The 14,088-nt window shown below is 42.0% G+C and overlaps 1 protein-coding gene across 2 annotated transcripts in view; it reads left to right on the top strand.

The window, feature by feature from the left end:
* The window catches only part of LOC139386964 (kelch-like family member 18), an 82,151-nt gene that overhangs the window by 16,844 nt on the left and 51,219 nt on the right, over nt 1–14,088 (top strand). For both annotated transcript variants that reach the window (XM_071132876.1, XM_071132877.1), the window contains exon 4: nt 10,088–10,286. In XM_071132876.1, coding sequence (XP_070988977.1) covers nt 10,088–10,286 — 199 coding nt within the window. The remainder of the gene's footprint in view (nt 1–10,087; nt 10,287–14,088) is intronic.

The raw sequence follows: 14,088 nt of genomic DNA, 5'->3' as shown, positions 1-14,088 counted from the left end.
TTGAAGCAACATCTCAAGACATCAGTCAGGAAGTTAAAGCTTGGTTGCAATTGGGTCTTCCAAATGGACAATGACCCCAAGCATACTTCCAAAGTTGTGGCAAATTGGCTTAAGGACAACAAAGTCCAGGTATTGGAGTGGCCATCACAAAGTCCTGACCTCAATCCCATGGAAAATGTGTGGGCGGAACTGAAAAAGTGTGTGCGAGCAAGGAGGCCTACAAACCTGACTCCGTTACACCAGCTCTGTCAGGAGGAATGGGCCAAAATTCACCCAACTTATTGTGGGAAGCTTGTGGAAGGCTAACCAAAATGTTTCACCTAAGTTAAACTATTTAAAGGCAATGCTACCAAATACTAATTAAGTGTATGTTAACTTCTGACCCACTGGGAATGTGATGAAAGAAATAAAAGCTGAAATAAATCATTGACTCAACTATTATTCTGACATTTGGCATTCTTAAAATAAAATGGTGATCCTAACTGACCTAAGACAGGGAATTTTTACTAGGATTAAATATCAGGAGTTGTGAAAATCTGAGTTTAAATGTATTTGGATAAGGTGTATGTCAACTTCCGACTTCAACTGTATACGCTACCGTTCAAAAGTTTGGGGTCACTTAGAAATGTCCTTGTTTTTTAAAGAAACCAAAAAAAAATTGGCCATTAAAAACCTCTTACTTCTACCCCCTCCTTTTTCGAACATTCTGTTAAAAATCGCGCAACTTTTCAGCGTCCTGCTACTCATGCCAGGAATATAGTATATGCATATGATTAGTATGTGTGGATAGAAAACACTCTGAAGTTTATAAAACTGGTTAAATCACGGCTGTGACTATAACAGATCGTGTGTTTCATTGAAAAACGCAAGAAAAACTGCTCTCTGAAAGCTAAAAATAATTTCCATAAGTCACTTCCACGAGTTGTTAAAAGAGAACAGAATTGAATATCGACCTGCCTGCAATTCATACAAATTCCACACGATGTCGCCATTGTCGTCATTTTCAATTGAATTAATTGTTGGAAAATCCATCTATCTGGCATCCATTTTCCCAGTCTTCACCCGGATGTTGTTGATGAAGACATTAGCAGCCATTGATTTGCAAGCGAAGACCTATTGAATATACATCGCCCTGTAATCATTTTGATAGATTATAAACGTTTACTAATACCTAAAGTTGGATTACAAAAGGATTTCGAAGTGTTTTGTGAAAGTTTATCGTCGACTTTTTTAATTTTAAAAAATTACGCAGCGTTTAAAAACAATGTTTTTTTCTGAATGACTCAGCTTCCATACAAAGCTATTTTGGGTATATATGGACCGATTTAAACGAAAAAAAGACCCAATAGTGATGTTTATGGGGCATATAGGAGTGCCAAGAAAGAAGCTCGTCAAAGGTAATGAATGTTTTATATTTTATTTCTGCGTTTTGGGTAGCGCCGGCTACCGCAAAATCTGTTGTTTACGTGTCGTGCTGGCATTTTGGGGGGTGCATGCTATCAGATAATAGCTTCTCATGCTTTCGCCGAAAAGCATTTTAAAAATCTGACTTGCTGGCTAGGTTCACAACGAGTGTAGCTTTAATTCAATACCCTGCTTGTGAATTTTGATCAAGGATTGAGTTGTAACGAGTACATTTAGCATTTAGCGTAGCGCATTTGCATTTCCAGGTGCATACTTGAGACGTCTGCGTCTCAAGTATGGTCAAGAAGTTAAAGTAACATTACATTTTTCAAATTTTATTAATTACATGCGTCGAATACAACAGGTGCAGGTTCACCTTACAGTGAAATGCTTACTTACGATCCCCTTAACCAACAACGCAGTAATTAAAGAGCAGCAGTTAAATAGAAACCTGTTTAGAAACCTCTAGGACCTAGACTTGGCACTCCGGTACCGCTTCTCGTGTGGTAGCAGAGAGAACAGTATATGACTACGGTGGCTGGAGTCTTTGACAATTTCTAGGGCCAGAAATTCAGTCTAGACATTAATATTGTAAATGACTATTGTAGCTGGAAACGGCTGATTTAAAAAATAATTATAATTATAATTTTTATTGGAATATCTACCTGGGCGTACAGAGGCCCATTATCAGCAACCATCACTCCTGTGTTCCAGTGGTACTTTGTGTTAGCTAATCCAAGTTTATCATTTTAAAAGGCTAATTGATCATTAGAAAACCCTTTTGCAACTATGTTAGCATAGCTGAAAACTGTTATGCTGATTTAAAGAAGCAATAAAACTGTCTGCCTTTAGACTTTGTTGAGTACCTGGAGCATCAGCATTTGGGTTCGATTACAGGCTCCAAATGGCCAGAAACAAAGTACTTTCTTCTGAAACTCGTCAGTCTATTCTTGTTCTGAGAAATGAAGGCTATTCCATGCGAGAAATTGCCAAGAAACTGAAGATCTCGTACAATGCTGTCTACTACTCCCTTCACAGAACAGCGCAGACTGGCTCTAGCCAGAATAGAAAGAGGAGTGGTGCACAACTGAGCAAGAGGACAAGTACATTAGAGTGTCTAGTTTGAGAAACGGATGCCTCACAAGTCCTCAACTGGCAACTTCATTAAATAGTACCCGCAAAACCCTAATCTCAACGTCAACAGTGAAAAGGCGCCTCTGGGATGCTGGCCTTCTAGGCAGAGTTGCAAAGAAAAAGCCATATATCAGACTGGTCAATAAAAGATTAGGATGGTCGATAGAACAGACACTGGACAGAGGAACTCTGCCTAGAAGGCCAGCATCCTGGAGTCGCCTTTTTACTGTTGACGTTGAGACTGGTGTTTTGCGGGTACTATTTAATGAAGCTGCCAATTGAGGACTTGTCTGATCAATTTGGTGTTATTTTAATGGACAAAAAATTTGCTTTTCTTTCAAAAACAATGACATTTCTAATTGACCCCAAACTTTTGAACGGTAGTGTATATGAACAAATTGACCAAGTAGGAGACCTGGAAGGCAGGAAAAATAACATTCATGTACGAAATGGTCTGATATCAAACTCTTGGTTCAGATATTTAGGAGACATGGTGCATAAACGGTGAATCCAATAAAGTTCTCTTAATAAAATATTATCTGGATCATAACCCCTCCTAGGAGTCTTAACATGTTCGATACCGTAGTATCTTAGAGAGCTGATGTTTTGACGAGCCTCCATGAAATGCGCAGCCACAGGGTTTCTCTGGTCAAGAATCCTGATATTACTCCTGTGTTCTGCTATCCTTCTTTTCGGAGCTTGTTTAGTTTTTCCTACATAGCATAGACCACAAATACACTTGATCAGATATATAACAATTTTTTGTGTAACACGTAAAGAATCCCTTAATCTTTTCAGCCTCTTGAGGGGGAAGAGGTGTTGTCATGCCCTCTTCACGACTGTGTTGGTTTGTGTGAACCATGATAGATCCTTAGTGATGTGGACATCGAGGAACTTTAAACTCTCAACCTATTCCACTACAGCCACGCCGATGGGAATGAAGGCATGCTCGGCCCTCCGATTCCTGTAGTCCACGATCAGCTCCTTTGTCTTTATCACTGAGGGAGAGGTTGTTGTCCTGGCACCACACTACCAGGTCTCTGACATCCTCCCTATAGGCTGTCTCATTGTCGTCGGTGATCAGGCCTACCACTGTTTTGTCATCTGCAAATGTAATGTGTGTAGGATTTATGTAAATGTAGTGTAGGATTTATGGGTGAACAGGGAGTACAGGAGGGGACTCAGCATGCAACCCTGAGGGGCCCATGTGTTGATGGTCAGCGTGGTGGATGTGTTACCTACACTCACCACCAGGGGGCGGCCCATCAGGAAGTCCATGATCCAGTTGCAGAGAGAGGTGTTCAGTCCCAAAGTCCTTAGCTTAGTTATGAGCTTGGGGGCACTATGGTGTTGAATGCTGAGCTGTAGTCAATGAACAGCATTCTCACATAGGTGTTCCTCTTGTCCAGGTGGGAAAGGGCATTGTGAAGTGCAGTATATGTTCCCTTGGTGTTCTGCTTGAAACATGTATGTATTACAGACTGGGTCAAAGAGAGTTTGAAAATGTCAGTGAAGACGCTTGCCAGCTCATCTGGTAGGCTCACTTCACTGGGCAGGTTGCGGCTGTGATTACCTTTGTAATCCGTGATAGTTTGCGAACTCTGCCACGAGCGTCGGAGCCAGTGTAGTAGGATTTGATCTTAGTCCTGTATTGACTCTTTGCTTGTTTGATGGTTCGTCGGAGGGCATACCGGGATTTCTTATAACAGTCCGGATTAGTTTCCCACACGTTTACATTTTTTAAATAATAATTATATATATATTATTTAAACATACACCATACATTGAAACTGAATCTGGAAAGCTAACCTTTGTCAAGGTTTTATATGGACTATATAATTGGTTTCTCTCTTTTCATTGTCAGTATCCTTTTTCAGCATTATAACATCCATAGTATCTTAGCTTCAGAAGCTTGTGCATTCACCACATTTTGTGTGCTTATTCTGGGATGTAGGCTATTCTTCAGACTTTCTTTTTCAAGATATCAACAATTGCTTCAGTATGTGATACTCTTGGGAAAAAATATGCTGAAATGCAGTTCTCACACATGACAGTATTTTATTTTTAGATGGAAAGATGAAAAGCGTGCTTATCATCAATCTCTGAATAGTCCTGAAGTGTCTTTTCCAATTGAAAGGCCACCACTGACTTCATCCAGTGTTCAGAAAAGTGGATTGGCAGTAAAGGCACATGTCATTTGCATATTTTCTTACAATACTTATTACAAATTGTAATACAAAAAATATTGTATTTGTGTCTAAATTCAACTCATAAATGTGTGTGTATGTATGTATGTATGTATGTACACTGCTCAAAAAAATGAAGGGAACACTAAAATAACATCCTAGATCTGAATGAATGAAATATTCTTCAATAATTTTTTCTTTACATAGTTGAATGTGCTGAGAACAAAATCACACAAAATTTGATCAATGGAAATCAAATTTATCAACCCATGGAGGTCTGGATTTGGAGTCACACTCAAAATTAAAGTGGAAAACCACACTACAGGCTGATCCAACTTTGATGTAATGTCCAAGTCCAAATGAGGCTCAGTAGTGTGTGTGGCCTCCAAGTGCCTGTATGACCTCCCTATAACGCCTGGGCATGCTCCTGATGAGGTGGCGGATGGTCTCCTGAGGGATCTCCTCCCAGACCTGGACTAAAGCATCCGCTGACTCCTGGACAGTCTGTGGTGCAACGCCACGTTGGTGGATGGAGCGAGACATGATGTCCCAGATGTGCTCAATTGGATTCAGGTCTGGGGAACGGGCGGACCAGTCCATAGCATCAATGCCTTCCTCTTGCAGGAACTGCTGACACACTCCAGCCACATGAGGTTTAGCATTGTCTTGCATTAGGAGGAACCCAGGGCCAACCGCACCAGCATATGGTCTCACAAGGGGTCTGAGGATCTCATCTCGGTACCTAATGGCAGTCAGGCTACCTCTGGCGAGCACACGGAGGGCTGTATAAAGAAATGCCACCCCCACACCATGACTGACCCACTGCCAAACCGGTCATGCTGGAGGATGTTGCAGGCAGCAGAACGTTCTCCAAGGCGTCTCCAGACTGTCACGTCTGTCACATGTGCTCAGTGTGAACCTGCTTTCATCTGTGAAGAGCACAGGGCGCCAGTGGCGAATTTGCCAATCTTGGTGTTCTCTGGTAAATGCCAAACGACCTGCACGGTGTTGGGCTGTAAGCACAACCCCCACCTGTGGACGTCGGGCCCTCATTACCACCCTCATGGAGTCTGTTGCTGACCGTTTGAGCAGATACATGCACATTTGTGGCCTGCTGGAGGTCATTTTGCAGGGCTCTGGCAGTCCCCCTCCTGCTCCTCCTTGCACAAAGGCGGAGGTAGCGGTCCTGCTGCTGGGTTGTTGCCCTCCTACGGCCTCCTCCACGTCTCCTGATGTACTGGCCTGTCTCCTGGTAGCGCCTCCATGCTCTGGACACTACGCTGACAGACACAGCAAACCTTCTTGCCACAGCTCGCATTGAGGGTGGGTTGTAGACTCCGACTCCGTCTCATGCTACCACTAGAGTGAAAGCACCGCCGGCATTCAAAAGTGACCAAAACATCAGCCAGGAAGCATGGGAACTGAGAAGTGGTCTGTGGTCACCACCTGCAGAACCACTCCTTTATTGGGGGTGTCTTGCTAATTGCCTATAATTTCCACCTGTTGTCTATTCCATTTGCACAACAGCATGTAAAAGTTATTGTCATTCAGTGTTGCTTCCTAAGTGGACAGTTTGATTTCACAGAAGTGTGATTGACTTGGAGTTACATGGTGTTGTTTAAGTGTTCCCTTTATTTTTTTGAGCAGTGTATATATATGTGTGTGTGTGTGTGTGTGTATGGATATGTATATGTGTATATACAGTGCCTTGCGAAAGTATTCGGCCCCCTTGAACTTTGCGACCTTTTGCCACATTTCAGGCTTCAAACATAAAGATATAAAACTGTATTTTTTTGTGAAGAATCAACAACAAGTGGGACACAATCATGAAGTGGAACGACATTTATTGGATATTTCAAACTTTTTTTAACAAATCAAAAACTGAAAAATTGGGTGTGCAAAATTATTCAGCCCCTTTACTTTCAGTGCAGCAAACTCTCTCCAGAAGTTCAGTGAGGATCTCTGAAAGATCCAATGTTGACCTAAATGACTAATGATGATAAATACAATCCACCTGTGTGTAATCAAGTCTCAGTATAAATGCACCTGCACTGTGATAGTCTCAGAGGTCCGTTAAAAGCGCAGAGAGCATCATGAAGAACAAGGAACACACCAGGCAGGTCCGAGATACTGTTGTGAAGAAGTTTAAAGCCGGATTTGGATACAAAAATATTTCCCAAGCTTTAAACATCCCAAGGAGCACTGTGCAAGCGATAATATTGAAATGGAAGGAGTATCAGACCACTGCAAATCTACCAAGACCTGGCCGTCCCTCTAAACTTTCAGCTCATACAAGGAGAAGACTGATCAGAGATGCAGCCAAGAGGCCCATGATCACTCTGGATGAACTGCAGAGATCTACAGCTGAGGTGAGAGACTCTGTCCATAGGACAACAATCAGTCGTATATTGCACAAATCTGGCCTTTATGGAAGAGTGCCAAGAAGAAAGCCATTACTTAAACATATCCATAAAAAGTGTTGTTTAAAGTTTGCCACAAACCACCTGGGAGACACACCAAACATGTGGAAGAAGGTGCTCTGGTCAGATGAAACCAAAATTGAACTTTTTGGCAACAATGCAAAACGTTATGTTTGGCGTAAAAGCAACACAGCTGAACACACCATCCCCACTGTCAAACATGGTGGTGGCAGCATCATGGTTTGGGCCTGCTTTTCTTCAGCAGGGACAGGGAAGATGGTTAAAATTGATGGGAAGATGGATGGAGCCAAAAACAGGACCATTCTGGAAGAAAACCTGATGGAGTCTGCAAAAGACCTGAGACTGGGACGGAGATTTGTCTTCCAACAAGACAATGATCCAAAACATAAAGCAAAATCAACAATGGAATGGTTCAAAAATAAACATATCCAGGTGTTAGAATGGCCAAGTCAAAGTCCAGACCTGAATCCAATCGAGAATCTGTGGAAAGAACTGAAAACTGCTGTTCACAAATGCTCTCCATCCAACCTCACTGAGCTCGAGCTGTTTTGTAAGGAGGAATGGGAAAAAATGTCAGTCTCTCGATGTGCAAAACTGATAGAGACATACCCCAAGCGACTTACAGCTGTAATCGCAGCAAAAGGTGGCGCTACAAAGTATTAACTTAAGGGGGCTGAATAATTTTGCACTCCCAATTTTTCAGTTTTTGATTTGATAAAAAAGTTTGAAATATCCAATAAATGTCGTTCCACTTCATGATTGTGTCCCACTTGTTGTTGATTCTTCACAAACAAATACAGTTTTATATCTTTATGTTTGAAGTCTGAAATGTGGCAAAAGGTCGCAAAGTTCAAAGGGGGCCGAATACTTTCGCAAGGCACTGTATATGTGTGTGTGTATGTGTATGTGTGTGTGTATGTGTGTGTGTATATATATATATATTCTCAGCAAAAAAAGGACCCTGTCTTTAAAAGATACTTTGATTTTTACGAATTATCTTCACAGATCTTCATTGAAAAGGGTTTAAACTGTTTCCCATGCTTGTTCAATGAACCATAAACAATTAATGAACATGCACCTGTGGAACGGTCGTTAAGACGTAAAACAGCTTACAAACGGTATGCAATTAAGGTCACAGTTATGAAAACTTAGGACATTAAAAAGGCCTTTCTACTGACTCTGGAAAAACACCAAAAGAAAGATGCCACGGGTCCCTGCTCATCTGCGTGAACGTGCCTTAGGCATGCTGCAAGGAGGCATGAGGACTGCAGATGTGGCCAGGGCAATAAATTTCAATGTCCGTACTGTGAGTCGCCTAAGACAGCGCTACAGGGAGACGGGACGGACAGCTGATCGTCCTCACCATGGCAGACCACGTATAACAACACCTGCACAGGACCGGTCCATCCGAACATCACACCTACGGGACAGGTACAGGATGGCAACAACAACTGCCTAGTTACACCAGGAACGCACACTCCTTCCATCAGTGCTCAGACTGTCCACAATAGGCTGAGAGAGGCTGGACTGAGGGCTTGTAGGCCTGTTGTAAGGCAGGTCCTCACCAGACATCACCGGCAACAACGTCGCCTATGGGCACAATCTCACCTTCGCTGGACCAGACAGGACTGGCAGAAAGTGATGTTCACGGACGAGTCGCGGTTTTGTCTCACCAGGGGTGATTGTCGGATTTGTGTTTATCGTTGAAGGAATGAGCGTTACACCGAGGCCTGTACTCTGGAGCGGGATCGATTTGGAGGTGGAGGGTCCGTCGTTGTCTGGGGCGGTGTCACAGCATCATCGGACTGAGCTTGTTGTCACTGCAGGCAATCTCAACTCTGTGCGTTCCCCCCCCCCCCCCCCCCCCCCAGAAATGTCCGGGACCTTGCAGGTTCTTTGGTGGAAGAGGGGGGTAACATCTCACAGCAAGAACTGGCAAATCTGGTGCAAGTCCATGAGGAGGAGATGCACTGCAGTACTTAATGCAGCTGGTGGCCACACCAGACACTAACTGTTACTTTTGATTTTGACCCCCCCCCCCCCCTTTGTTCAGGGACACATTCCATTTCTGTTAGTCAAATGTCTGTGGAACGTGTTCAGTTTATGTCTCAGATGTTGAATCTTGTTATGTTCATACAAATATTTACACATGTTAATTTTGCTGAAATGAAACGCAGTTGACAGTGCGAGGACGTTTCTTTTTTTTGCTGAGTTCATATAAGAGAAGGGAAAAAATGACCGATTTAGGATGAATATAAAAAATAAAATAAAAAATATATTTATCTTTCTCAGAGCAATTGTATTGGTATAAAATAATATTTTCCCATTTGTTTGAACATATAATATAGCAAAGTGTTTGTATAATTTATCTTATACAGTCTTTTTTGACTGTATAAAATATATATTATTTGCTGTTATATTTTCATTATTACTTTATTTCTAATTTTGATGTACTTTGAGATAATTTTTGTAATAAACATTTTCAAATGTAAAAATAATTATGCCCAAAGAGGGGCAGTGCCGTACTCTGCAGCACCACCTTGTTTAAAATTCCTGGGGAGAACCCTATTACTAGCAGCACAAACCCTTGTGGGTGGTCAATCATTGACAATTTAATAATTTGATTCCTCATTTCTGCAAATCAAAAATGTGTTTTTCTGTTAATCTTTTGTCTCTTTATATGCCAATAATATTCTCAACACTGGAGCATTTATAAAACTCCCTAAAGTCCTTGGAACTAAAGCCAAATTATTTTTCAACATTGCACACGTAGGGTGACATCTTGCGTGAGCAAAATAACCATGTAATTTAAAAGTAACTGGAAGTTGTGAATAACTAATTTGAACTTTTGCTCGCTCTCTCTCTTTCTCTTTTATTTATTTATTTTTCTCTCCCCCCCACCCCACCTCTATTTCACCCCAGACTTCACCCTAAGAACTGTCTGGGTGTGCGACAGTTTGCAGAGACCATGATGTGCACAACACTGTACGACGCGGCCAACAGTTTTGTCCACCAGCACTTTGTGGAGGTGTCCGTGTCTGAGGAGTTCCTCAGTCTCAGGCCAGAGGAAGTACTGGAGCTGGTGGGTTGTGACGAACTCAACATCAAAGCGGAGGAGCAGGTCTGTGGCTTTTATTGTCGTTAGGGGTTCAAGCAGTGAAACATGGTTAAGCTATACCAAGGGTCTTAGTATGCAAATTTGGAAAGCTCAAACCCCGCACCCTGTTTGAGATGGTCACACATTTGGTCAAATCCATTCAATTTAAATACATTGAAAAATAATTTCTCCAACTTCTCAAGAACATTTGCCATGATGAATTTTCCTTCATTTTGACTTTTGTGAGCAACACTTGAACATTTTTATCACTCGAAATCTGTATACAGTGCCTTCGGAAAGTCTTCAGACCCCTTGACTTTTTCCACATTTTGTTACTTTACAGCCTTATTCTAAAACTGATTAAATATACTTTTTTCTCAGCAATCTAAACACTATACCCCATAATGACTAAGCAAAAACACGTGTCTAGATTTTTTTTTGCAAATTTTATATATATATATATATATATATATATATATATATATATATATATATATATATATATATATATATATATATATATATATATATATATATACTGCTCAAAAAAATAAAGGGAACACTTAAACAACACAATGTAACTTCAAGTCAATCACACTTCTGTGAAATCAAACTGTTCACTTAGGAAGCAACACTGATTGACAATACATTTCACATGCTGTTGTGCAAATGGAATAGACAACAGGTGGAAATTATAGGCATTTAGCAAGACACCCCCAATAAAGGCGTGGTTCTGCAGGTGGGACCACAGACCACTTCTCAGTTCCTATGCTTCCTGGCTGATGTTTTGGTCACTTTTGAATGCTGGCGGTGCTTTCTAGTGGTAGCATGAGACGGAGTCTACAACCCACACAAGTGGCTCAGGTAGTGCAGCTCATCCAGGATGGCACATCAATGCGAGATGTGGCAAGAAGGTTTGCTGTGTCTGTCAGCGTAGTGTCCAGAGCATGGAGGCGCTACCAGGAGACAGGCCAGTACATCAGGAGACGTGGAGGAGGTCGTAGGAGGGCAACAACCCAGCAGCAAGCCCGCTACCACCGCCTTTGTGCAAGGAGGAGCAGGAGGAGCACTGCCAGAGCCCTGCAAAATGACCTCCAGCAGGCCACAAATGTGCATGTGTCTGCTCAAATGGTCAGAAACAGACTCCATGAGGGTGGTATGAGGGCCCGACGTCAACAGGTGGGGGTTGTGCTTACAGCCCAACACCGTGCAGGACGTTTGGCATTTGCCAGAGAACACCAAGATTGGCAAATATGCCACTGGCGCCCTGTGCTCTTCACAGATGAAAGCAGGTTCACACTGAGCACATGTGACAGACGTGACAGTCTGGAGACACCGTGGAGAACGTTCTGCTGCCTGCAACATCCTCCAGCATGACCGGTTTGGCAGTGGGTCAGTCATGGTGTGGGGTGGCATTTCTTTGGGGGGCCGCACAGCCCTCCGTGTGCTCGCCAGAAGTAGCCTGACTGCCATTAGGTACCGAGATGAGATCCTCAGACCCCTTGTGAGACCATATGCTGGTGCGGTTGGCCCTGGGTTCCTCCTAATGCAAGACAATGCTAGATCTCATGTGGCTGGAGTGTGTCAGCAGTTCCTGCAAGAGGAAGGCATTGATGCTATGGACTGGCCCGCCCGTTCCCCAGACCTGAATCCAATTGAGCATATCTGGGACATCATGTCTCGCTCCATCCACCAACGCCACGTTGCACCACAGACTGTCCAGGAGTCGGCGGATGCTTTAGTCCAGGTCTGTGAGGAGATGCCTCAGGAGACCATCCGCCACCTCATCAGGAGCATGCCCAGGCGTTGTAGGGAGGTCATACAGGCACGTGGAGGCCACACACACTACTGAGCCTAATTTTGACTTGTTTTAAGGACATATCATCAAAGTTGGATCAGCCTGTAGTGTGGTTTTCCACTTTAATTTTGAGTGTCTCCAAATCCAGACCTCAATGGGTTGATAAATTTGATTTCCATTGATAATTTTTGTGTGATTTTGTCGTCAGCACATTGAACTATGTAAAGAAAAAATTATTGAAGAATATTTCATTCATTTAGATCTAGGATGTGTTATTTTAGTGTTCCCTTCATTTTTTTGAGCAGTATATATATATATATAAATGTAATACCTTATTTATATCATTATTCAGACCCTTTGCTATGAGACTCGAAATTGAGCTCAGGTGCATCTTGTTTCCATTGATCATCCTTTAGATGGTTCTGCAACTTGATTGGAGTCCACCTGTAGTAAATTCAATTGATTGGACATGATTCCACACAGTTGACAGTGCATGAACGGAGCAAAGTACAGAGATCCTTGATGGAAACCTGCTCCAGAGCGCTTAGGACCTCAGACTGGGGCAAAGGTTCACCTTCCAACAGGACAATAACTCTAAGCACAGTCAAAACAACACAGGAGTGGCTTCGGAACAAGTCTCTGAATGTCCTTGAGTGGCCCGTGTCCCAAGCTTGTAGTATCATACCCAAGAAGACTCAAGGCTGTAATCTCTGCCAAAGGTGCTTCAACAAAGTATGGGGTATTGTGTGTAGATTGAGGGGCCAAAATGATTTAATCAATTGTAGAATAAGGCTGTAACAGTGTGCAAAAAGTCGAGGGGTCTGAATACTTTCCGAAGGCACTGTGTGTGTCTGTGTGTATATACTGTACCAGTCAAAAAAAAATTAACACCTACTCATTTGTTTTTTTAATTTGTAATATTTTCTACATTGTATAATAATAGTGAAGACATCAAAACAATGAAATAACATATGGAATCATTTAGTAACCAAAAAAGTGTTAGACAAATCAAAATATGTTTTATATTTGAGGTTCTTCAAAGCAGCCACCCTTTGCCTTGATGACAGCTTTGCACACTCTTGGCATTCTCCCGAGTGGCACGGTGGTCTAAGGCACTGCATCTCAGTGCAAGAGGCTCCACTACAGTCCCTGGTTCTAATCCAAGCTGAATCACATCCGGCTGTGATTGGGAGTCCCATAACGCGGCGCACAATTGGCCCAGCGCCGCCCTCGGATTTGGCATCATTGTTCTTAATTTGTTCTTAACTGACTTGCCTAGTTAAATAAAGATTACATTTCAAAACATTCTCTCAACCATGCATTCCAATTAACAGGTGTGCTTTGTTATTTTGTTGAATTTCTTTCCTCAATGCGTTTGAGACAATCAGTGGTGTTGTGACAAGATAGGGATATCTTCTGTATACCACCCCTATTTGGTAAAATACCAAGTTCATATTTTTACAAGAACAGCTCAAATAAGCAAAGAGAAACGACAGTCCATCATTACTTTAAAACATGAAAGTCAGTCAATTAAGAACATTTTTAAAAACTTTGAAAGTTTGTTCATGTGGAGTCGCAAAAACGAACAAGCGCTATGATGAAACTGGCTCTCATTGCTGTCTTTACTATTATTCTACAATGTTGAAAATAGTAAAAATAAAGAAACTGTTGAATGAGTAGGTGTTTACAAAGTTTTTGCTGATACTGTATGTGTATAAATAAAAAATATATATAATGAGCACAAAACAAATTTAGGCAGCAGGGATCTTGATTCAGGAGGGGATTGGTTGTCTCTGCTGTAACCAAGAAGCTTGAGACGTGTGTGTATGCATGTGTCTGTGCCTATGTTTGTTGCTTCACAGTTTGCTCTGTTCTGTAATGCGTTTTTTTCCCTGTGTTTTAAATCAAATGTTATGCTTGCATCAGTTACGTGTAATGTGTAATAGAGTTCCATGTATTCAGAAAACATTAATGTCCTCACTATCTTTGCCCAACCTATTTTTCTGTGCAGCCTTGATATTCCCAAAC

Source organism: Oncorhynchus clarkii, chromosome 28 (genome assembly GCF_045791955.1).
Source record: "Oncorhynchus clarkii lewisi isolate Uvic-CL-2024 chromosome 28, UVic_Ocla_1.0, whole genome shotgun sequence".
NCBI lineage: Eukaryota > Metazoa > Chordata > Actinopteri > Salmoniformes > Salmonidae > Oncorhynchus > Oncorhynchus clarkii.
The sequence above is the reverse complement of the archived record's forward strand: the minus strand, read 5'-3'. Positions and strand labels throughout refer to the sequence as shown.